The 22616-nt window shown below is 51.2% G+C and overlaps 1 protein-coding gene across 2 annotated transcripts in view; it reads left to right on the plus strand.

Annotated features, from left to right (window-relative positions):
* LOC140430716 (BTB/POZ domain-containing protein KCTD19-like) overlaps positions 1 to 22616 on the plus strand; it is a 200582-nt gene that overhangs the window by 11074 nt on the left and 166892 nt on the right. For both annotated transcript variants that reach the window (XM_072518382.1, XM_072518383.1), the window contains exon 3: positions 14907 to 15054. In XM_072518382.1, coding sequence (XP_072374483.1) covers positions 14907 to 15054 — 148 coding nt within the window. The remainder of the gene's footprint in view (positions 1 to 14906; positions 15055 to 22616) is intronic.

Raw genomic sequence — 22616 nt, forward strand, 5'->3', positions numbered from 1 at the left:
ATCTATTGAAATCTTTAGGGTTATCCTTGATCCTACCTGCCAAAGACTTCTCGTGTCCCCTCCTGGCTCTTCTTAGCTCTCTCTTTAGGTCCTTCCTAGCTAACTTGTAACTCTCGAGCGCCCTAACTGAACCTTCATGTCTCATCTTTACATAAGCCTCCTTCTTCCTCTTGACAAGTGTTTCGACTGCTTTAGTAAACCACGGTTCCCTTGCTCGACCACTTCCTCCCTGCCTGACAGGTACATAACCTATCAAGGACACACAGTAGCTGTTCCTTGAACAAGCTCCACATTTCCACTGTGCACATCCCCTGCAGTTTTCCTCTCCACCCGATGCATCCTAAGTCTTGCCTCATCGCATCATAATTGCCTTTCCCCCAGATATAACTCTTGCCCTGCGGTATATACCTATCCCTTTCCATCACTAAAGTAAACTTAATCGAATTGTGGTCACTATCACCAAAGTGCTCACCTACTTCCAAATCTAACACCTGTCCTGGTTCATTACCCAGTACCAAATCCAATATGGCCTTGCCTCTCGTTGGCCTATCTACATACTGTGTCAGGAAACCTACCTGCACACATTGGACAAAAACAGACCCATCTAAAGTACTCGAACTATAGCGTTTCCAGTCAATATTTGGAAAGTTAAAGTCCCCCATAACAACTACCCTGTTGCTTTCGCTCCTATCCAAAATCATCTTTGCAATCCTTTCCTCTACATCTCTGGAACTTTTCGGAGGCCTATAGAAAACCCCTAACAGGGTGACCTCCTTTCCTGTTTCTAACCTCAGCCCATACTACCTCAGTAGACGAGTCCTCATCAAACGTCCTTTCTGCCACTGTAATACTGCCCTTGACGAACAATGCCACCCCTCCCCCTCTTTTACCACCTTCCCTGAGCTTACTGAAATATCTAAACCCCGGCACCTGCAACAACCATTCCTGTCTCCTTAATGGCCACAACATCGAAGTCCCAGGCACCAACCCATGTCGCAAGTTCACCCACCTTATTCCGGATGCTCCTGGCATTGAAGAAGGCACACTTTAAACCGCCTTGCTGCCTGCCGGTACACTCCTGCAACTTTGAAACCTTACTCATGACCTCACTACTCTCAACCTCCTGTATACTGGAGCTACAATTCAGGTTCCCAAGCCCCTGCTGAATTAGTTTAAACCCTCCCGAAGAGCATTAGCAAATTTCCCCCCCAGGATATTGGTACCCCTCTGGTCCAGGTGTAGACCATCCCGTTTGTAGAGGTCCCACCGACCCCAGAATGAGCCCCAATTATCCAGAAATCTGAAACCTTCCCTCCTGCACCATCCCTGTAGCCACGTGTTCAACTCCACTCTCTCCCTATTCCTCGTCTCGCTATCACGTGGCACGGGTAACAACCCAGAGATAATAACGTAGGACAGGGAATACCAGGTTATAAACCTGTCACACCAAGATGGTGTGGTGATTAGTAAGATTCAAATCAAAGCACATTTATTATACACAGTAATCGCCACTCATGCACAAATTCTACGTCTAAGCTACTTCTATAACTAACAGGCCTATACTTAACTTCGGACTGGCCCACCAGGTCAGGGGAACAAATGGCCTTTCATTCGGGTTCTGAGTCTGAGGGATTCGAAGTTGGTACGGATTGGTAGCTAGGAGCGCCTATCTCGTAGCGAGTGTTGAATTAAGACTTACTTCTGTCGGCGGTCACTGCACCGGTCACGGTCAATGTGTTGTGTTGCTGGGTGACCCGGGCAGGACAAAGAGAGAGAGATTTGAACTTGGGGCTTAACTCTTATAGTCCCCAGGGGCTTCCCGCCATTCGGGGTGGACACTGTTACCTGGTCCCAAGTGATTGGACTTTGTCCCAATCGCTTGGTTCGATTTCTCCAATACTGGAGCGTTTCCCTGATCAATGGGCGGTCTTGAGGTGTTCGTTCACCTCCTTTGTGTTGGCTCCTGCTGGCGCCGGGGAGTCTGGCTTTGCTTTGTGTGTCCCAAATGTTACTTATTGTTCCCGGGGATTGCTCATCAGTATGTAGATGGCTGCTATATTGTTATGCTGATGGTCGCTGGTATCGATGTTGTCTGGCCTTTTGCAGAGTTAAATACACAGCAAACCTGCACCTGCTGGTTTCTGTCTGTGTTGGCTGACTTTCCCATCAGCCTTTGCCGTTCGCCATTTTAAATCGGGAGTTGGCCAATTTAGGTGGCTAGACTCCCTCCTTGTGATCCTAACGCGAAGCGTGAAGGATCACATAACTACGTTGTTTTCATTCCCTGACCCGGTGAGCACTTCTTTCATGGCCTCTACACTGACCATAACTATGCAAAAAAATTTTAACTGACAATTCTAAGGGGCACTATGTCAAACAGGGACATGCATTACAAAACAAAAGAAAATGGGAACCTCTAACTATCCTTAATGCACTACTCTCACTTAAACATTTCATCACTCTGACTTCCTCAACCATACAAATAAAATCAGCAGTTTATACACATTTTTCCTGGCTTGGCAGTCAAGCTCAGGATCGTACAATTGCTCATGAACATTTCTTATTTACAACAAAAACGCAAACGAATGTACTTTATTATAGATCGCGGGGGTCTTGTCGTATCCAAAAATAGGGGATCTGATCCTATATACCGGGGTGTGAGCGCGCGGTAGGCTCTCCTCTATTTCCTCAGACGCATAGTCTGCACGATGCAGCAGAGTATCGCCAATACCAATAGGGATTCTATCACGTAGGACAGGGAATACCAGGTTATAAACCTGTCACACCAAGATGGTGTGGTGTCGCTTGTGACTGGGCTCTGGGTACTGTGGGGAAGTGAATCATTAACGGCTGGGGGGGCTTGAGGTCATGGGGTTCGCGTTCGCGCGCAACCAAATGTCCATTGTAACGATGAACCATGCGAAGGATGTCCTCATGGTTCTACTTTCACTTCTCTTTTCTTCTCCGGTTCTGGAGCTTCTGGAGTTCTGTGGAATCAAGCATGGCGTCTGTAACTATCTTGGTTTAACATCTCGTATGATAGCCTGTCTGTCCTTTAGAACCAATTACTCCCTTTATAATTGGTCACTATGTGTGACTCCGTCATTTCTTTTTCAAAAACCGAATTTTGGGACAAGACACACTTTCAAATAATGAACCAGTGCGAGCCGTCTCGCAGACTGTGCGGTTTACCATCCAAATGTTTCAGGACATAAATAGCATATGGTAGGCAACCTAAGGGTTACCTGAAACAAGCACAACTTTTTGAACTAAAACTTTCCAAAATGAGGTGCCGCGACGGGTAAGAGTTGGATGGAGTCCCCAGGTAGGACGGCGACCAATGCCGTGTCTCCCCTACCCGAGCGTAGTTGACCAGGCAGGGCGGGTCCCAAGCCGTTTCTCCACTGCCTGATCAACGACAAGAACGGGCAAGAAATGTAGTCATCGTGGGGGGTTGCCGTAGTGGTTCTTCCCTCGAACCAGAAGGGCAGTTACGAACGGGCGTGTGGTATCTGTCGCCAGATGAGTTCTGCTGAACTGGCGTCTGGGACCATAACAAGTCTCTGAAGACAAACTAGTTCCTCTGAACTAGCGTCTGGCCAATAGCAAGTCTCTGGACAAGTCCTCAGAGGTTTCGGCCGAAAAAGCGTGGGGCAGTGGCAAAATGTTTTTCCGGTGTGACATACAACATTTAACAAAACACCACAAACAACATAAAACATGCTGCAGGTTCCATCAAAAAGGACACCGTTTTCTCCCAAGCGGTTCCTTTTAAAACATCATCTGGACACCTGTTATCGGTGGCGAACAGCGTCGCAAAGGGGTTCTCGTTTGGGAGTCAGGCTCAAGGTCGTCCTCTTCTCCCGGATGCCAAACTCTTGAATGTATCAGGGCTGATAGGGCTGCTTGGTATGATTTTGGATCGCTCTTGTCATTCTGGACGAGTCTGTACGAGTTATCTCTGTGCCAATAGGTGGTGTCTAGTTGTGTGGGGACGGAATCGGGGTCGTCATGGTAGGTCGGTGGTGGGGTTTGTTCAGGAAAGTGATCATGAAGGGATCACTCGAATCGTGGTCAGATTTGCTGGTTGTGGGTCCTGCTGCATGGGGATAGTAGGGAGGCGTGCTGTGGCTATCGTCCGAGTCACAGTCGCTGTCTCTGCTGCTGCAGTCTGTGGGTGTTCCAGGGCCGAGTGTATATTTTGGGGGTGGAGTCGAGGTTGAGTCCGTGGCTGTGCTGGACGTGTTGGGGGAGGGTAGGGTTACGTTGGCTGTGGGCGGGGTGTGGTGTGCTGCGTCGAGCATGACGTGGTGTGCGTGGTTAGACTGTTCCATATGCCTTCCGCTGGTTGATATGGAACCATGCAGTCTTTCCATTGGGGTACTTTATCTTGTAGACGGAAGGGCTTAGTTTGTCCGCAATGGAGTACGGATCCGAGTACTTTGGTGACAGGAATGTGCTGGGGTTGTATACGGAGAGCATGACTTGCTGTCCTACACTGTACTCGGTCGCATGCACTGTCTTGTCGAAACAAGCCTTGCTCTGTTTCTTTATTGTGCCCAATTTCACTGCGGCTGCTAGCTGAGCCGTTTTAACATTATCCACTAATTGCTCTACTGCTTTCTTGTGTGTGAGGGCCGTCACTTCGGGGCTGGTCAAGTCTAAACCTAATAAAAATTCTGTGGCTTTCATGGGGCGTCCGGTCATGAGGGTGTGTGGGGTGTAACCTGTGCAAGTTGAAACTGTTTTACGCAAAAACGTCAGCGCAAAAGGGAGAACTGAGTCCCAAGTGGTGTTGTTTTGCTGGACCATTTTTCTGAGGGTGGATTTTAGGGTCCGATTCATGCGCTCCATGATACCACTCGACTGTGGGTGGTGTGCTATGTGGAATTTTTGGGTGATGCCAAATATCGTGAGGACGTTCTGCATGACACGTCCCGTAAAATGGCAACCTTGGTCGGATTCAATGCTGCGGTGGTGTCCCCATCTTGTAAAGATGTGGTGGGTCAAAATCTTGGCTGTGGTCTTTGCCGTGTTTGTCCTGGATGGGAATGCTTCCACCCATTTTGTAAACGTGTCTATCACCACGAGTACATATTTATAACCATTCCTGCAAGGGGGCAATGGTCCTATAAAATCAATCTGGAGGTTAGTCCAGGGGCCATTAACGGGTCGGGTGTGACTAAGCTCAGCCTTTTTGGCATATCTGTCCGGATTATTCTGGGCACAGATGAGACAATTCTCGATGTAGTAATTTACATCGTCCTTTAAATTCGGCCACCAACAAAGCTGCTTGAGGTGGGCTGTAGTGGGATTGATTCCCTGATGTCCATGACCGTCATGGAACAAACAAATCAGTTGATTCCTGTCCTGTTCAGGAACCACATAAAGGGTGTCTTTTAACACCACACCGTCATGTGTGGTCAGCATTTTTAAATCTCTCATCGGGCGCTGGATAGTTTCCTTTTAAAATCTCCCTGAGATTGCTGACCTGCTTCTGGGCCTCCACTAGATCCTCGATCCTAGTCTGAGAGACCTGAACTGCATTCACTGGTGTGCTTTCGGGGGATGTCCAAAAATATCCATGCCTGGAACCTGCTTTAGCCAGCGTGTCGGCTTTTACATTTCCAGGGGGGGTGGAACGATGGCGACTTCGAACTTTGACTATACCAAAAGTCCTGTTCTGTGCTCTCTCTAAAATGTGACGGAGTAATGGGGCTGAGGGAAGGGGTTTTCTGTCTGCGAAAACAAGTCCTCTTGCTTTCCACAGGGATAGGAATTCCGTACGGCTATTGCAGACATAGAGGCTGTCCGAGTATATGTCTGCTGGGCTGGGGAAGGAATCTGGGTGTTCCACTATATATGCGATGGCCGCAAGTTCTGCTGCCTGCGCGCCTAAGTGTCCTGGCAGTTTTATTGCTATTTCTTTAGGGCGCATCCCTGCGCGTCCTCGACATAAATACCGCAACCTGTAATGCGCCTCCCATCCAATACTGTGGAAGATCCATCCACATATATCCTTATGGGCTCACACGTGTCTTTGTGCTGGGGGCTCTGGGTTGAACTACCTATCTTTCTGGGGGCCTATGTTGTGGTGTGGAGAGATAATTTCACATTCATGGGGGGTTCCGGGGTACTGTAGGTTGTCGGCTAAAAAAGAGTGGGTCTTTGTCCGTTTAACAGTGATGTCCCGTCCCTGCAAAAGAAGGGTCCATCTAGCTGCTCTAATTTGACTGACTACCGTCCCTGAGTCGTCCGTCCAGTAAAAGTTGGGTGGGGGTGTGTTCTGTGAGGATTGTGATGGGGTTCAGTCCGGTAATGTACGAAAAATACTGAACTGCCGAAAATACTGCGAGCAGGTGCCTCTCACAGGCTGAAAATCCCTGCTCCACAGCATCTAAAATTCTGGAGGCGTAAGCTACGGGCATTAACTGTACGTGCCGTTCCTGGAGGAGCACGGCCAAAAGGGTGCGGTCTGTGGTTGCTACCTCTATAGCGTAAGGGGAAAGTGGGTCTGGAACTTGTCTATCTGCTATGAGTGCTCTTTTCAACGAGTCCACAGCATCTGTATGCTGCGGAAGCCATTCCCAGGGGGCTCCTTTCTTTAGGAGGTCTGAGAGGGGTGCTGCCTTGCTGGCGAAACCGTCCATGTGGTTTCGGCAGTAGCCAACCAGTCCTAAAAACGACCGGAGGGCTGAAACGTTCTGGGGAAGGGGTAATTTAGCAATCGAGTCAATCCTTTTATGCTCGATCTCGCGTTTACCGTGCGTGATAATTGTTCCCAATATATCACCTTATCTTCCAAAATCTGGGCCTTTTGGGGGTTAACTTTACAACCAATTGAGTGTAAGAGTTCCAGGAGTTCGGACAGAAGTTCAATGTGCTCTTCCTTGGTGTCTGTCTGCAGTAGTAGTTCGTCTACGTACTTGGCTAAACCATTTGCCAGCTGTCGGTGGAAAACGGAGGGGGAGTTGTGGAATCCTTGTGGCAGGCATGTCCACGTGTACTGCTGATTTTTAAAAGTGAAGGCAAATTTGTACTGGCACACCTTTGCCAATGGAATGGACCAGAATCCATTACTGACATCCAAAACCGTAAAGAATCGAGAATTGAGTCCCTGCTTGAGCATGGCCTCGGGACTTGTGGCTACTGTGGGGGCTGCTGCGGGGGTGATTTTGTTGAGTTCCCGGTAAAGGCTACTGATCTAAGTATGCCCTGCTCTAATAAGCTTTCGATTACTTTTGCGATTTCGCCCTCTGCCTCTTGGGGAAATCCATACTGCTTTTGGGGTCTAGGGTCACGTTCTGTGATCTGTACGGAGCCAGTCATCCGGCCACAGTCGTGTTTATGGGTAGCGAATGCAAAAAATTTGCAAAACTGCTCTAACCTGCTTGTCCGTGCTAAGCTTGATCGGGTTGAACCAAAATTTGCCTACTGCGCTAATTTTGTTCGCGTATTCTCCTGTGTTGAGCGTTGTGGGGGCTCTTGCAGATTTTGCCATTTTCCAGACACACTGGTTGACTGGATCAAATGATAAGTTGTGGGAATTCATAAAATCGATTCCCAGAATGTGTTCTGCTGTGTGGGGCTGAGCAACTAAGACTACAGGGTGCTTGGTGGTGATGGTGCCGATTTGAATGGGTACAGGGGCTGTGATGTATCCCTGCTGTGAATGGCCTGTAAAGCCGCTGAGGGTGATGGTGGCTGTAGTGGGCCACGTGTCTTTTTGAAACAGGGTGGAGGAATTTATTGTGGTGCGGGACCCTCCTGTGTCCCAGACAAACTCGATGGGCTGTCTCCGAATTTTCGTTGCAACTACCGGTCGTCCGGACCTATCCCAAAGGGTGTCGCAGACCCAACTGGGGGAGCCCGTACACAGTCAGTCCGTTCCGGTCAGGTCCGTCTGATCTGAACGGGTGCTAACACTATGAATGGACTCTGTCTTCTTCTTACTCAGAGTGCCCGTCTGCTGGGCTCTCTGTGGCTTTCTAGGGGTATTGCACTCTCTTGCGAAGTGTTCCAACTGTCCACAGTTGTAACACTCCTGTGACTTGGGTGGGGGGCTGTTCTTTCCTTCATTTACCCATGCGGGGTTCTGGTGTGTTGTAACTGCCTGTATCTCTGCGTCGGCCTGCTATTCCTCGGGATTTTTAACTGCGGGTTTGCTTTGTACAGATTGCTCCCAGGCGCGGGACAATCCTTTTACTACCCACTTCTCGTTAGGAGCCTCTGAGGGATCATAATTTGCGCACGCTTTTTGTCCTGTTTCTGTGGCATGGGAGATAAGGGTGCGGGTCCATTTGACCATGTTGTCTGGGGACAAATGGGCACGGTCTAAGTCTCCAAAGACTGCTGCAAAGTGGATCCACAGGCGTCCAGCAAACGCTGTGGGGTGCTTGGTTTTCTTTTGCCTGCATTTGTTGAGGCCATCTACGGGGTCACCCCAGTTATACCCGATCGCATCCAGGATCGCGGTATGCATTTCTGCAAGGGTGCCTCCTCCTACATTCTGTGGGTCGGGAAGGGCGGCTGCGACTGAAGGATCTAAACGTAAAACTGTGAGCTTTACATGCTCTCGCTCATCCAGGCCGTACATGGTCGACTGCTGCTTTACTCTGGCAAAGAAATGGTGGGGGTCTGAGGTGGGGAGGAACGGTGTGATCTTATCGCACGCGTCCCGTAGTTGGGTCACTGTTAAGGGGATGGAGTATAAAAATTCTGCATCGTCCGATGTGGCTCAGCGGTGGGTGGTGACTGGGTTCATTGGAGCCTGAACTATCTGCTCTGTGGGGGGTTGGGGCGCTTTTCTCTTCTGGGGCTTTCCTTGCACACTTGTTCCCTGAACATATCTATGCGCAGTCTCATTTAATTCTTCCCAATCAGGGCCGTCTTCCTGATCTAATTTTGCTCCAAAGGTTTCCTGGAATCCTTTTTGGACTGAAAGCAGCGATTGCAGCTCTGCAATCTGCTTCCGGCACTTTGCGTGGTCTAGTGAGCTTTGTCTTTGCTCCGTGGTGGCAGCATGGAGTGCTCTTAACGCTGCCTTCAGGTCACCACACTGTCTCTGCAATACTTCTACCTGCTTCTTTGTTCTTCATGTACCAGGACTGCACGTTGCGTGTCCTGATAGGCCTTTTCATATTGGGACTGGAAGCTTCTTAAGTGCGCCAGACAATTCTGGTGAGCTCTTTTGGCATCCTCCACCTCTCCGTCTTTTGCTGCCAACTTCCTTCTCAATTCTAAGTTCTCTCTTTCTACCTCGCTTACATCAACCTTACTCATCCGATGTATGCCTTCTACTTCTTTCCGGAGCGTCCTAATGACCTCCTCTGTGCCTCGCAACTGTGACAAGCAGGACACGATTGCCATTGGTTTGCGAGCTTTCCCTAAGTACTTTTTGTGAATCTCGCTCAGGTCCTCCCACCAAGTATGTCCTATACTCCCGGGGCCTGATTCCTCGTTGTCACAGAATTCACTCCAAAGGGGCCATCCTTTCCCTTTGAGGTACTTCCTGATTTCTTCCTCCCAAATGGGACATTGTCCCACTCTACTGCTGCTGGTCGCTGCGACCGCAAATTCCTCGGGGTTCGTGAGGCGTTGCATTGCCAGCATTGCCATCTTTCCTATCCGAATGCTGCTCCTCAAATTTGGGACAGGGGTATTAAGGCGGTGCTGTAAATACGGATACGGCTTTCGCTACGTTCCGAAATACAAACTCCCGACAGTTTTGTCGAAACAAAAAATCTATCAGTTTTACCTTATCGCCCTGTTAGTTACGCATGCATACACACACTTCTGAATTATGAATATTGATCAGAACAGCTTGAACGCTTGTGGTTTTCTGTTCCCAATTGGATCTCTAATTCAAATTCTTGGGTTCTCTCGGAGTGGTGAAGCCACTTCTAGATCCGGTCCCATCAGAACGTCGCCAAATAATGTTGCTAACTTTCCGGTTGGTTCAATTGCTCTGTTTTATTACCTTTGCTCTCGAGTCGCCAGGTATCTTTATGATACCGCCACGAGGTTTAAGTCCGAGTAATGATCAATAACTCGATACACCGATTAGTAAGATTCAAATCAAAGCATATTTATTTTCCACAGTAATCGCTACTTGATGCACAATCAATTACTCGTGAGACAAGGAGAGTCATACTAATCGGCTTTAATCAGCTAGAACTGTACCCAGCAGCTCCGATACAGAAAGTGAGGCCAGCTGCGTAAACCGGTTGATGGTCTGGCTATAGTCGATGACCATCCTATGTTTCTCCCCGGTCTTTACCACCACTACTTGAGCCCTCCAGGGGTTGTTGCTTGCTTCGATAACCCCTTCCTTCAGCAGCCTTTGGACCTCGGACCTGATGAAGGTCCGGTCTTGGGCACTGTACCGTCTGCTCCTGGTGGCGACAGGTTTGCAATCCGGGGTGAGGTTCGCAAACAGGGAAAGCGGTTTGACCTTGAGGATCGCGAGGCCGCAGACAGTAAGGGGGGGAATAGGGCCACCAAATTTAAAAGTTAGACTTTTCAGATGGCACTGGAAATCCAGCCCAACGAGAGTGGCTGCGCAGAGGTGTGGCAGAACGTACAGGCGGAAATTGCGGAATTCCCTGCCTTGGACAGTGAGGTTCGCTAGGCAGAACCCCTTTATCTCCACTGCGTGTGACCCGGAGGCCAGGGAGATCCGTTGGTTTACGGGATGGGTGACAAGGGAACAGCGCCTTACCGTGTCGGGGTGGATGAAGCTTTCCGTGCTCCCGGAGTCGATCAGGCACGACATCACGTGGCCGTTGATAGCGATTGTTGTGGTGGCTTTCGCTAGCGTCCAGGGCCGACTCTGGTCCAGGGTCACGGAGGCCAGCTGTAGCAAGGGGGGGTTCCGGTCAGGCAGCGTGGAGTCGGCAGCGCTGGGGGCTTGAGGCCCCATCCAAGATGGCGTCAGTCACGGGTCGCACATGGAGTCCGGGAATACAGAAGATGGCGTCGGCGAGGGACAAAATGGCAGCGCCCATCCACCCAGCGTGGTGGCCCGGGGGCAAAATGGCCGCGCCCATGGGCCGCACGTTGGCTGTGAGTAGGAGGGCGGCGGTGGGCCTTGGACGGCCGGGACCTGGAACAAAGGCTGGTGATAGTCGCTAGCGACCGGTGCCATGGCGTGGGCCTGGCAGACGGCGGCATAGTGGCCTTTCTTGCCGCACCCTTTGCAGGTGATGGTGTGGGCCGCGCAGCGTGCGCGCGGATGATTCGCCTGGCCACAGAAGAAGCAGCGTTGGCCGGCGGTGAAAACGGGCCGTCTAGCAGCGCAGGCCTGTGGGGTTAGCGGGAAAGTCTGGTGGGCTGCCGCGACGGAGTGCCACGCAGCCCAGGGGGGTGCCATGCGCCCGGGAGCAAAAGCCAGTGCGTTCTTGTACGCAACGTCCATGGACCCTGCCAGGGCCCGTGCCTCAGTGAGGCCCAGCGTGTCCATTTCAAGGAGCCTTCTGCGGATGTTGGGAGAAGAAATACCTGCCGCGAAAGCGTCCCGAATTAAAAGTTCCGTGTGCTCATTCCCCGTGACTGGCGGGCAGCCGCAGTTCCGGCCCAGCACTAGTAGGGCCCGATAGAAGTCCTCCAGTGTTTCGTCAGGGTTCTGCCTTCTAGTTGCCAACAGGTGACGGGCGTAGACCTGGTTCAGGGGACGGATGTAATGTCATTACAGCAGAGTGATAGCTGCAGCATAATTCTCCGCCTCCTCGATCAGAGGGTAGATTGCAGGGCTGACTCAGGAGCGTAGAAGGTGCATCTTCTGCCTTTCCATGTAGGTGTTGGCGGCTGTGTCGATGAAGCTCTCAAAACACGCCAGCCAGTGCTTAATATGAGCGGATTTGTCTGTGTGGGGACTGAGCTGAAGGCACTCCGGCTTGATGCGGAGGTCCATCCTTTCAGAAGTATTAGCTGATTAAATTGATGCACAATCAATTACTCGTGAGACAAGGAGAGTCATACTAATCGGCTTTAATCAGCTAGAATTGTACCCAGCAGCTCCGATACAGAAAGTGAGGGCTGCTGGGACGGCATGGGTTCTTATAACCCGCCTCTCAGGGCGGAGCTACGTACGTTGGCCAATGGTAGACTCCTAGGTCTGGCCAATGGGCATCCACCTCTCGGGTACTGCAATACCTGGTATTACCACACTACTCCTGCACAAATTCTACGTCTAAGCTACTTCTATAACTAACAGGCCAAGACTTAACTTCGGACTGGCCCACCAGGTCAGGGGAACAAATGGTCTTTCGTTCGGGTTCTGAGTCTGCAGGATTCGAAGTTGGTACGGATTGGTAGCTAGGAGTGCCTATCTCGTAGCGAGCGTTGAATGTCGGCGGTCACTGCACCGGTCACGGTCAATGTTGGTTCGTGTTGCTGGGTGACCCGGGCAGGACGAAGAGAGAGAGATTTGAACTTGGGGCTTAACTCTTATCGTCCCCAGGGGCTTCCCACCTTTCGGGACGGACCCAACTGATCCCAAGTGATTGGACTTTGTCCCAATCGCTTGGTTCGATTTCTCCAATACTGGAGCGGTTCCCTGATCAATGGGCGGTCTTGAGGTGTTCGTTCACCTCCTTTGTGTTGGCTCCTGCTGGTGCTGGGGAGTCTGGCTTTGCTTTGTGTGTCCCAAATGTTACTTATTGTTCCCGGGGATTGCTCATCAGTATGTAGATGGCTGCTACATTGTTATGCTGATGGTCGCTGGTATCGATGTTGTCTGACCTTTTGCAGAGTTAAATACACAGCAAACCTGCACCTGCTGGTTTCTGTCTGTGTTGGCTGACTTTCCCATCAGCCTTTGCCGTTCGCCATTTTAAATCGGGAGTTGGTCAATTTAGGTGGCTCCACCCAACCCTAATGTTCTGAGAGAAGGTGGTGGTGAGCTGCCTTGTTGATTCGCCACAGTGCACGTGAAGTCGGTACACCCATATCCTGTTAGGGAGAGAGTTCCAGGTTTTTGACCCAGTGAAGGTAAAAGAACAGCAATATAGTTCCAAGTCAGGATGGTGAGTGCCTTGGAGGAAAGGTCCAAGTGTTGGAATTTCCATGTATCTGCTGCTCTTGTCCTTCTAGGTGGTAGTGTTCTTGGGCTTGGTGGATGCTGTCTACGGACCCGTAGTAAGTTCTTGCAATGCATCTTGTAAATGGTACACACGGCTGCTACTGTGTCTTAGTGGTGGAGAGAGTGAATGTTTGTGGAAGGAATGCCAATGTGGGTTGCTTTTTCTCCGGTTGGTGTCAAGCTTCTTGGTGTGTTGTTGGAGCTGTACTTATCCAGACAAGGGGAGAGTATTCCATCATGCTCCTGACTTGTGCCTTGTAGATTGTGGACAGGCTTGGGGAGTTAGAAAATGAGTTACTCGCTGTAGGATTCCTATCCTCAGACCATCACTTGTAGCCACTGTATTTATATGGCTAGTCCAGTTCACTTTCTGGTCAATGGGAACCCCCAGGATGTTGATAGCGGAGGATTCACCTATGGTAATGCCACTGAATGTCAAGAGCAATAGTTAGATTTTTGCATGTTGGAGATGGCCAATGACTGTCGCTTGTGTGGTGTGAATGTTACTTGCCATTTGTCAATCCAAACCTGTATATTGTACTGGATCTTGCTGCATTTGGACATGAGCTGCTGTAGTATTTGAGGAGTCGCGAATGGTGCTGAACATTTTGCAATTTTTAGCGAACATCCTGACATCTGACCTTACGGTGGAAGGAAAGTAATTTAAGCAACTGAAGATGGTTGGGCCTAGGACACTCCCTGAGGAACACGTGTAATGATGTCCAGGAAGAGACATGAGTGACCGCCAACAACTACAACCATTTTCCTTTGTGCTAGGTAAAACTCCAACCAGTCGGGAATTTTCCCCTGAATTTCCATTCACTCCAGTTTTGCTCAGGCTCCTTGATGCCACACTTGATCAAATGTGGCCTTCATATCTCATCTCACCGCTTCAGCTCAGACCTTTTGTCCATGTTTGAACAAAGGCTGTATCAGGTCAGGAACTGAATGGCCATGGCGGAATCCAAATTGAGCATCAGTGAGTAGCTTTGATAGGCCCCTGTACAGACCCCTTGGGAACCCCAGTGTATATCGTCCTCCAGTCTGAAAACCAGTTGTTCATCACTACTCTTGTTTCCTATTCGGCAGCCAATTTTGTATCCGTACTGCCTCTGCCCATTTTAATTCCATGAGCTTCAGCTTTGCTGCTGTTGATTATGTGGCACTTTATCAAACGTCTTTTGGAAGCCCATGTACACCACATCAACTGAAGTACCCGTACCACATTTACTGTTATCTAATAAAAGCACAATCAAGTCTTTTGGCTATGGTTTTCAGTTTTCTCATTTTAAATTTACGAGTATGTGTCAGTTACAGGAGATTGACTACAGTTTTATATTTATTGATGACAGTGATATATGTTATAGTTCGTTGCCACCAGCATGTATGCAAAGTTACCCTGGATGTTGTGCTTAATGGGGAAGAGACATTTTACAGAGTAAAACCACAAATGTTGGGCTGCATGATGATATTGAAGCACCATGCAATAGTAGGGCATGGCTTTCTGTCTGTGATTCTCATTTAACAAGTTTCCAATCTTGTCTATTTTTGAGTTTGTGCTAAATATGTTGCTAACTGAATTGCTTTGAGCTGCTTGCATTGTTTTTACTGATTAGTATAGGAGTGACAGATCTGAGAGCAGATTATTTGCTTGTCCTCTCGGCTCTGGAATGGTATGGTGGTATGAATGAAAATGTGAGGAAGGGTTAAAGGTACTGTTAAATTCAAAGAGATTATTGGTAAAACTATTTTATTAAATTATGTGGGAATATATGTTGTGACTAACAACTTCTATAAGAATCACTGATTCCAACTATTTTAATAGGCTTTGGATAACATGAAAGAAAGTAAGCATCATTTGCGCATACGACCTGAAGATGTACCAGTCACTAAAAGGGCAAGCAGGAATTATTGGAGAACAAGATGTAACAGTAAACCTTCAGAGTTCCAAATTAAAAGTCCAGCATTCACAGGTAGTTAAAGCCTTCATAAAGGTACATATTTCTAGAAATGTTTATTGCCATCAATAACACAGCAGCTGATTAAACAGCAAAATAGGTGGTTTATTTCAAGTGATAGCAAAGAAAGATCTTGTATTTATGTCAATTAACTTGGAGTACTTCAGATAAATTACTTTGAAATGCAGTCATTTTTGTTGTAACAACATAAGAAATAGGCTGTATGGACAATCCAGCTCGTGTCGAGCCTGCTCTGCCATGCAGTACAATTATGGTTGACCTTCGGCTTCAACTGCACTTTGCTGCCTGCTTTCCATATTCCTTGATTCACTCAGGAAAAAAAAATGTTTATTTCAGCATTAATAATATTCAAGAATGGAGCATCCGCAACCTTGTATGGTAGAGAATTAAAAAGATTAACAACCGTTTGAGTAAAGAAATTTCTTCTCTCAGTCCTAAATGATCAGCACCTATCTTTTAAAGCTCTTTTCTGGATTTTCTTTTGAATTTCCTGTTTTTTTTAAATAAAACTTAAAGCAACAAGCTTCTCATTGGTTTTTTTTTCCCCAAAAATCTTAATGGCTGCATTTCTTTTTTTATATGTTGTTGATATACTCTGAAGTTTTTTATTTTTCAAAATCTGAAGGTTTATTTTTATGCTAAACTCTGCAGATTCCTGTACTTAACTCTCCCAGTCCTTTTCTGCCATGTAGTTCAAAGTCAACATGTGGTTTGCAGTTGAAAAAAAAGTTTCCTTACTTTAGTTTCATTTTTTCCTCGCCACCAGTTTGTTTTTAGTAGCTAGGACTCTCAGAGGCACGGGCCCTAGCAGCCTCCCTAGACGTGGCCGCGCGAAATACCCGCGCCTACGGCCCCGACCGCGCGACAGCCCATTGGGCTCCGTACGTACCCGTCGCGACAAACCCACACCCCCCCCCCCCCCCGGAAACCCCACAGGCTTGCGCGGTCCAAACGCCAAGTCGCACCGGGGGCGCCCGCTGCTATTTCTGCGGCCAGGCGAAACACCCCCGGCACCGCTGCCCGGCCCGCGCAGCGATCTGCAAGAGCTGCGGGAAAAAGGGCCATTTCGCGGTTGTGTGCCGGTCCCGCGAGGTCGCTGCTGTCCCGGGAGAACAGGGAGCCCTGCACGCCGCTTACGCTCCCCAACCCCCCCGCCGGCGCTACCACTTTGGGTCCCGACCACCGCTCTCCCCGGAGAAGAGGGAGTTCTGCGTGGCTCTAACGCTCCCCAAACCCCCCGCGCCCCACGTATGACCCGCCGGCGCTACCAATTTGGGTCCCTACCACCGCTGTCCCCAGAGATGAGGGAGCCCCGCGCGTTCCTAACGCTCCCCAACCCCCCCAGCGCCCCATGTGCGACCCGCAGGCGCAGCCATTTTGGGTCCCGGCCACCACGAGGGGAGGAAGGGCGCCGCCATCTTTGACCACCCCAGACCTGTACGACGCATGGGGGCGGCCATTTTGTCCACCCCGCCGCCATCTTGTGACCCCCCAGCCATGTGCGATGCATGGGGGCAGCCATTTTGTTCACCCCCGATGCCATCTTGGACGGCAACAACGGACCCCAGTGTCGACGGCTCCACGGGGTTCGAAGAAGACGCTCAACTACTACAACCACGTCTCGCTTCAATAACGCTGGACCAAGCTCGGCCCCGGACACTCCGGACGACGACGACAACGGTGCTGGTAAACGGGCACGAGACACCATGCCTAGTCGACTCCGGGAGCACGGAGAGCTTTATCCACCCCGACACGGTAAGACGCTGTTCTTTGACCACCCATCCCAGCGCACAAAAGATTTCCCTAGCTGCAGGATCCCACTCCATACAGATCAAAGGCTTCTGCATAGTTACCCTAACGGTGCAGGGGAGGGAGTTCAAAAACTACAGGCTCTACGTCCTTCCCCAACTCTGCGCCCCCACATTACTGGGATTAGACTTCCAGTGCAATCTACAGAGCCTTACCTTCAAATTCGGCGGCCCAATACCCCCACTCACTATCTGCGGCCTCGCAACCCTCAAGGTGCAACCCCCATCCTTGTTTGCAAACCTCACCCCGGATTGCAAACCCGTCGCCACTAGGAGCAGACGGTACAGCGCCCAGGACCGGACCTTCATTCGGTCTGAAGTCCAGCGGCTACTAAAGGAAGGCATAATCCAGGCCAGCAATAGTCCCTGGAGAGCACAGGTGGTTGTAGTAAAGACAGGGGAGAAGCAAAGGATGGTCATAGACTATAGCCAGACCATCAACAGGTACACACAACTAGACGCGTACCCTCTCCCCCGCATATCCGACATGGTCAATCGGATTGCCCAATATAAAGTCTTCTCCACCGTGGACCTCAAGTCCGCCTACCATCAGCTCCCCATCCGCCCAAGTGACCGCAAGTACACTGCCTTCGAGGCAGACGGGCGATTATACCATTTCCTAAGGGTCCCATTTGGCGTCACAAACGGGGTCTCGGTCTTCCAACGAGAGATGGACCGAATGGTTGATCAACACGGGTTGCGGGCCACGTTCCCGTATCTCGACAATGTAACCATCTGCGGCCACGATCAGCAGGACCACGACGCCAACCTCCAAAAATTCCTCCAGACCGCTAAAGCCTTGAACCTCACGTACAACGAGGACAAGTGCGTTTTTAGCACCAACCGGCTAGCCATCCTGGGCTACGTAGTGCGCAATGGGATAATAGGCCCCGACCCCGAACGTATGCGCGCCCTCATGGAATTTCCCCTCCCACACTGCTCAAAAGCCCTGAAACGCTGCCTGGGTTTTTTTTCATACTACGCCCAGTGGGTCCCCCAGTACGCAGACAAGGCTCGCCCCCTAATACAGACCACGACCTTCCCTCTGTCGACAGAGGCTTGCCAGGCCTTCAACCGCATCAAAGCGGATATCACAAAGGCCACGATGCGCGCCATCGACAAGTCCCTCCCCTTCCAGGTCGAGAGCGACGCCTCCGACGTAGCGCTAGCGGCCACCCTTAACCAGCGGGCAGACCCGTGGCCTTTTTCTCCCGAACCCTCCACGCTTCAGAAATCCGCCACTCCTCAGTGGAAAAGGAAGCCCAAGCCATAGTGGAAGCTGTGCGACATTGGAGGCATTACCTGGCCGGCAGGAGATTCACTCTCCTCACGGACCAACGGTCGGTAGCCTTCATGTTCGATAATGCACAGCGGGGCAAAATCAAAAACGACAAGATCTTAAGGTGGAGGACCGACCTCTCCACCTTCAACTACGAGATCTTGTATAGTCCCGGAGAGCTGAACGAGCCGTCCGATGCCCTATCCCGCGGCACATGTGCCAACGCACAAATTAACCGCCTCCAAACCCTCCACGAGGACCTCTGCCACCCGGGGGTCACTCGGTTTTACCACTTTATCAAGTCCCGCAACCTCCCATACTCCTTAGAGGAGGTCCGTACAGTCACAAGGAACTGCCACATCTGCGCAGAGTGCAAACTGCATTTTTTCAGGCCGGATGGTGCGCACCTGATTAAGGCTTCCCGCCCCTTTTGAACGCCTTAGTCTGGATTTCAAAGGACCCCTCCCCTCCACCGACCGCAACATATACTTCCTTAATGTGGTGGACGAGTACTCCCGCTTCCCATTCGCCATCCCCTGTTCTGACATGACCGCGGCCACAGTCATTAAAGCCCTGAACACCATATTCACACTGTTCGGTTGCCCCGCATACGTCCACAGTGACAGGGGGTCCTCCTTCATGAGTGACGAGCTGCGCCAGTTCCTGCTCAGCAACGGGATAGCCTCGAGCAGGACGACCAGCTACAACCCCCGGGGGAACGGGCAAGTAGAGAGGGAGAACGGCACGGTCTGGAAGACCGTCCTACTGGCCCTACGGTCCAGGGACCTCCCAGTTTCACGGTGGCAGGAGGTCCTTCCGGACGCCCTCCACTCCATCCGGTCACTACTGTGTAATAGCACTAACCAAACGCCTCATGAGCGCCTCCTTGTCTTCCCCAGGAAGTCCTCCTCTGGAACGTTGCTGCCGACCTGGCTGGCGGCCCCAGGACCCATCTTGCTCCGAAAGCACGTGCGGGCGCACAAGTCGGACCCATTGGTCGAAAGGTTTCACCTCCTTCACGCGAACCCGCAGTACGCTTACGTGGAGTACCCCGATGGCCGACAGAACACGGTCTCTCTGCGAGATCTGGCGCCCGCCGGCAACACACACACCCCCCCCGACACCAATCACCCAACCCCCCCCCCTTCCTGCCACCGCCGCACCCCGCGACCGCCCCCTTCCCAGGAGGATCAGTCCTCCTCCCAGGCCCGATCAGGAATGAAGCCCAAGCTGAAACCGTAAGGCTCCCGGAGAAGACAACACCGGAACAAGCACCACCCACCACCGGGGCCGAGGCGATCGACACGGACGACCAGACCGCCCGACCGACTCGTGGCGTCGATCTAACAGTACAATGTGGACTTTTAACAAGAACATTTTGTCTTTTCCTGACGATTACTGTAAATAGTTTGAAACAAAAAAAAACCGTGTACATACTGTTATAACATGTGAAAGTTTTCCTCCCAGGACCAGCCTTGTAAACCCTTACCATGCGAAGCATCACCCCGCCGGGTTCATTTTTAACAAGGGGTGAATGTGGTAGTATGTATTAGGGGTCATGTGGGACTGTGAAGCCATGATGTCATTGGCTGACAGATCCCCGGTCCTGGTTGGACGTTGACCTCTAGCTCCGCCCTGAAGGCGGAGTATAAGTACCTGGAGTCCTCCCCCGCAGGCAGTCTACTACTGAACTGCAGGGGAAACAGTCACGCTTAATAAAGCCTCATCGACTTCACTCTATTCGTCTCTCGGAGTCTTTGTGCGCTACAATTACCTTATCAATTTCGTGTTTTGCTGGCAGATTCGACATCCCAGCAATTCAGCCTGCTTGGAATGATCTTGCTAGATTTACAAGAAGTAACAAATCAATAGCTAAATCAACAAATTCAACACATCAAGGGGCAATCCTGGGACCATGGTAGCCTCTTTGGCTCCGGACCACATGCCTGTTGTACATTCAACCATTAAGCCCCCAGGGAAGCTGTTGATAAAGTTTGTAAATACTTTGGAATGTGGTAAGTACCTGATGCACAATCAATTACCACAAATATGAGAGTAGTGGAATAATCGAGGCTTTATTGAGCAAAAATGTTGTGCCCCCTGTCGCTGGAACCAGAATGGCTGCAGCACCGGCGAGCGCACACATTTATACGCCGGCTACTGGTCGGAGCCTGCAGGCAGGGATTTACCCATGTACCTCTACTATACGGGCCTTACCGTAATACATGTAATACTACTTAGTGGTGACTACCACATTCACCCCCTGTTTTAAAAAAAAAAAAAAAAAGTCTGGCCGGGGTGGTGGAAAACATTGCAAGTTCAATCTGTCGGGGGCCTTGACCCTCCTCTGCGATCGCCTCAGTCCTGGTGGTGATGTGGGCGCCGTCTTGGTCACCTGTGACTCCGGGAGCACGTTATCCTCGTCTTCGTCACCCCTGAGTGGAACCAGTGGGAGGACGGATCCCGTTGGGGTGGGGGCTGCGGTGAGGTTCGCTGGGGGGAGGGGGAGTGGCGCAGGAATGGACGAGGCAGCCGGGGGGGGGGCGGGCAGTGTCAGGTCAGGGGCCATAGGGGGGGACCCAGCAGGTGCCAAGTCCCGGAGGGAGACCGTGTCCTGGCGCTCGTCGGGGTGTGCCACGTAGGCGTACTGCGGGTTTGCATGTAGGAGGTGTACTCTTTCGACCAAGGGGTCCGACTTAAAGGTCCGCATATGCTTGCGAAGGAGGACGGGTCCAGGAACTATCAGCCATGTTGGGAGCTAGACCCCGGAGGTGGACTTCCTGGGGAAGGCAAACACACGTTCGTGAGGGGTCTCTTTAGTCATGGTGTAAAGGAGCGATTGGATGGAGTGGAGCACGCCGGGGAGGACCTCCTGCCAGCGGGAGACTGGGAGCTTTTTAGTCCGCAGGGCCGGCAGGACGGTCTTCCGGACCGTCCCATTTTCCCTCTCCACCTGTCTGTTTCTCCGGGGGTTGTAGCTGGTCGTCCTGCTCGAGGCAATGCTCTTGCTGAACAGGAACCGACGCAGCTCGTCGCTCATAATAGAGGATCCCCGATCACTGTGGATATAGGTGGGGAAAGTGAACAGAGTGAAGATGCTGTGGAGGGCATTAATGACCGTGGCAGAAGTCATATCGGGCCATGGGATGGCGAAAGGGAACCGGGAGTACTCGTCAATCACGTTCAGAAAGTACGTGTTGCGGTCGGAGGGGTGGGGCACTTTTGAAGTCCACGCTGAGGTGTTCAAAAGGGTGGGAGGCCTTCACCAGATGTGCTCCATCGGGCCGGTCGAAGTGCGGTTTGCACTCTGTGCAGACCTGGCAGTCTCTGGTGTTGGTCCTGACCTCAATGGAGTAGGGCAGGTTGCGGGCCTTGATGAAATGGAAGAACCTGGTGACCCCCGAGTGGCAGAGGTCATAGTGGAGAGCCCGGAGTCAGTCCACTTGTGCGCTGGCTCATGTACCGCAGGATAGGGCGTCGGGGGGCTCGTTGAGCTTCACTGGGCGATACAAAATCTCGCAATTATAGGTGGAGAGCTTGATCCTCCACCTCAAGATCTTGTTGTTTTTGATCTTGCCCCGCTGTGTGTTATTGCACATGAAGGCAACCGACCGTTGGTCAGTGAGGAAAGTGAATCTCCTGCCAGCCAGGTAATGCCTCCAATGTCTCACAGCTTTCACAATGGCTTGGGCCTCCTTTTTGACAGAGGAGTGCCAAATTTCGGAGGCATGGAGGGTGCGGGCGAAGAAGGCCACAGGCCTGCCCGCCTTGTTGAGGGTGACGGCCAGAGCTACGTCCGATGCATCGCTCTCGACCTGAAAGGGTAGGGACTCGTCGACCGCGCGCATCGTGGCCTTGGCGATGTCCGCCTTGATGCGGTTGAAGGCCTGGCGGACCTCAGCCGTCAGGGGAAAAACTGTGGACTGAATGAGTGAGCGGTCCTTGTCTGCATAATTTGGGACCCACTGGGCATAGTAGGAGAAAAACCCCAGGCATCGTGGTCCTGATGATCGTGGCCGCAGATGGTGACGTTATCTAGGTACGGGAAGGTGGCCCGCAGTCCGTACCGGTCAACCATTCGGTCCATCTCTTGCTGAAAGATCGTGACCCCATTAGTGACACCGAAGGGAACCCTAAGGAAGTGATAGAGCGGCCATCTGCTTTGAACGCAGTGTATTGGCGGTCCTCCGGGTGGATGGGAAGCTGGTGGTAGACGGACTTCAGGTCCATTGTGGAAAAGACCCGATACTGCGCAATCTGATTGACCATGTCAGATATGCATGGTCTGACTGTAGTCAATGACCATCCTGCGCTTCTCCCCAGTCTTTACTACTACCACTTGAGCTCTCCAGGGGCTGTTGCTGGCCTCAATGACCCCTTCTCGCAGAAGCCGTTGGACCTCCGACCTGATGAAGGTCCTGTCCTGGGCGCTGTACCGTCTGCTCCTGGTGGCGACGGGTTTGCAATCC

This window comes from Scyliorhinus torazame, chromosome 10, assembly GCF_047496885.1.
Source record: "Scyliorhinus torazame isolate Kashiwa2021f chromosome 10, sScyTor2.1, whole genome shotgun sequence".
NCBI classification, from domain to species: Eukaryota; Metazoa; Chordata; class Chondrichthyes; order Carcharhiniformes; family Scyliorhinidae; genus Scyliorhinus; species Scyliorhinus torazame.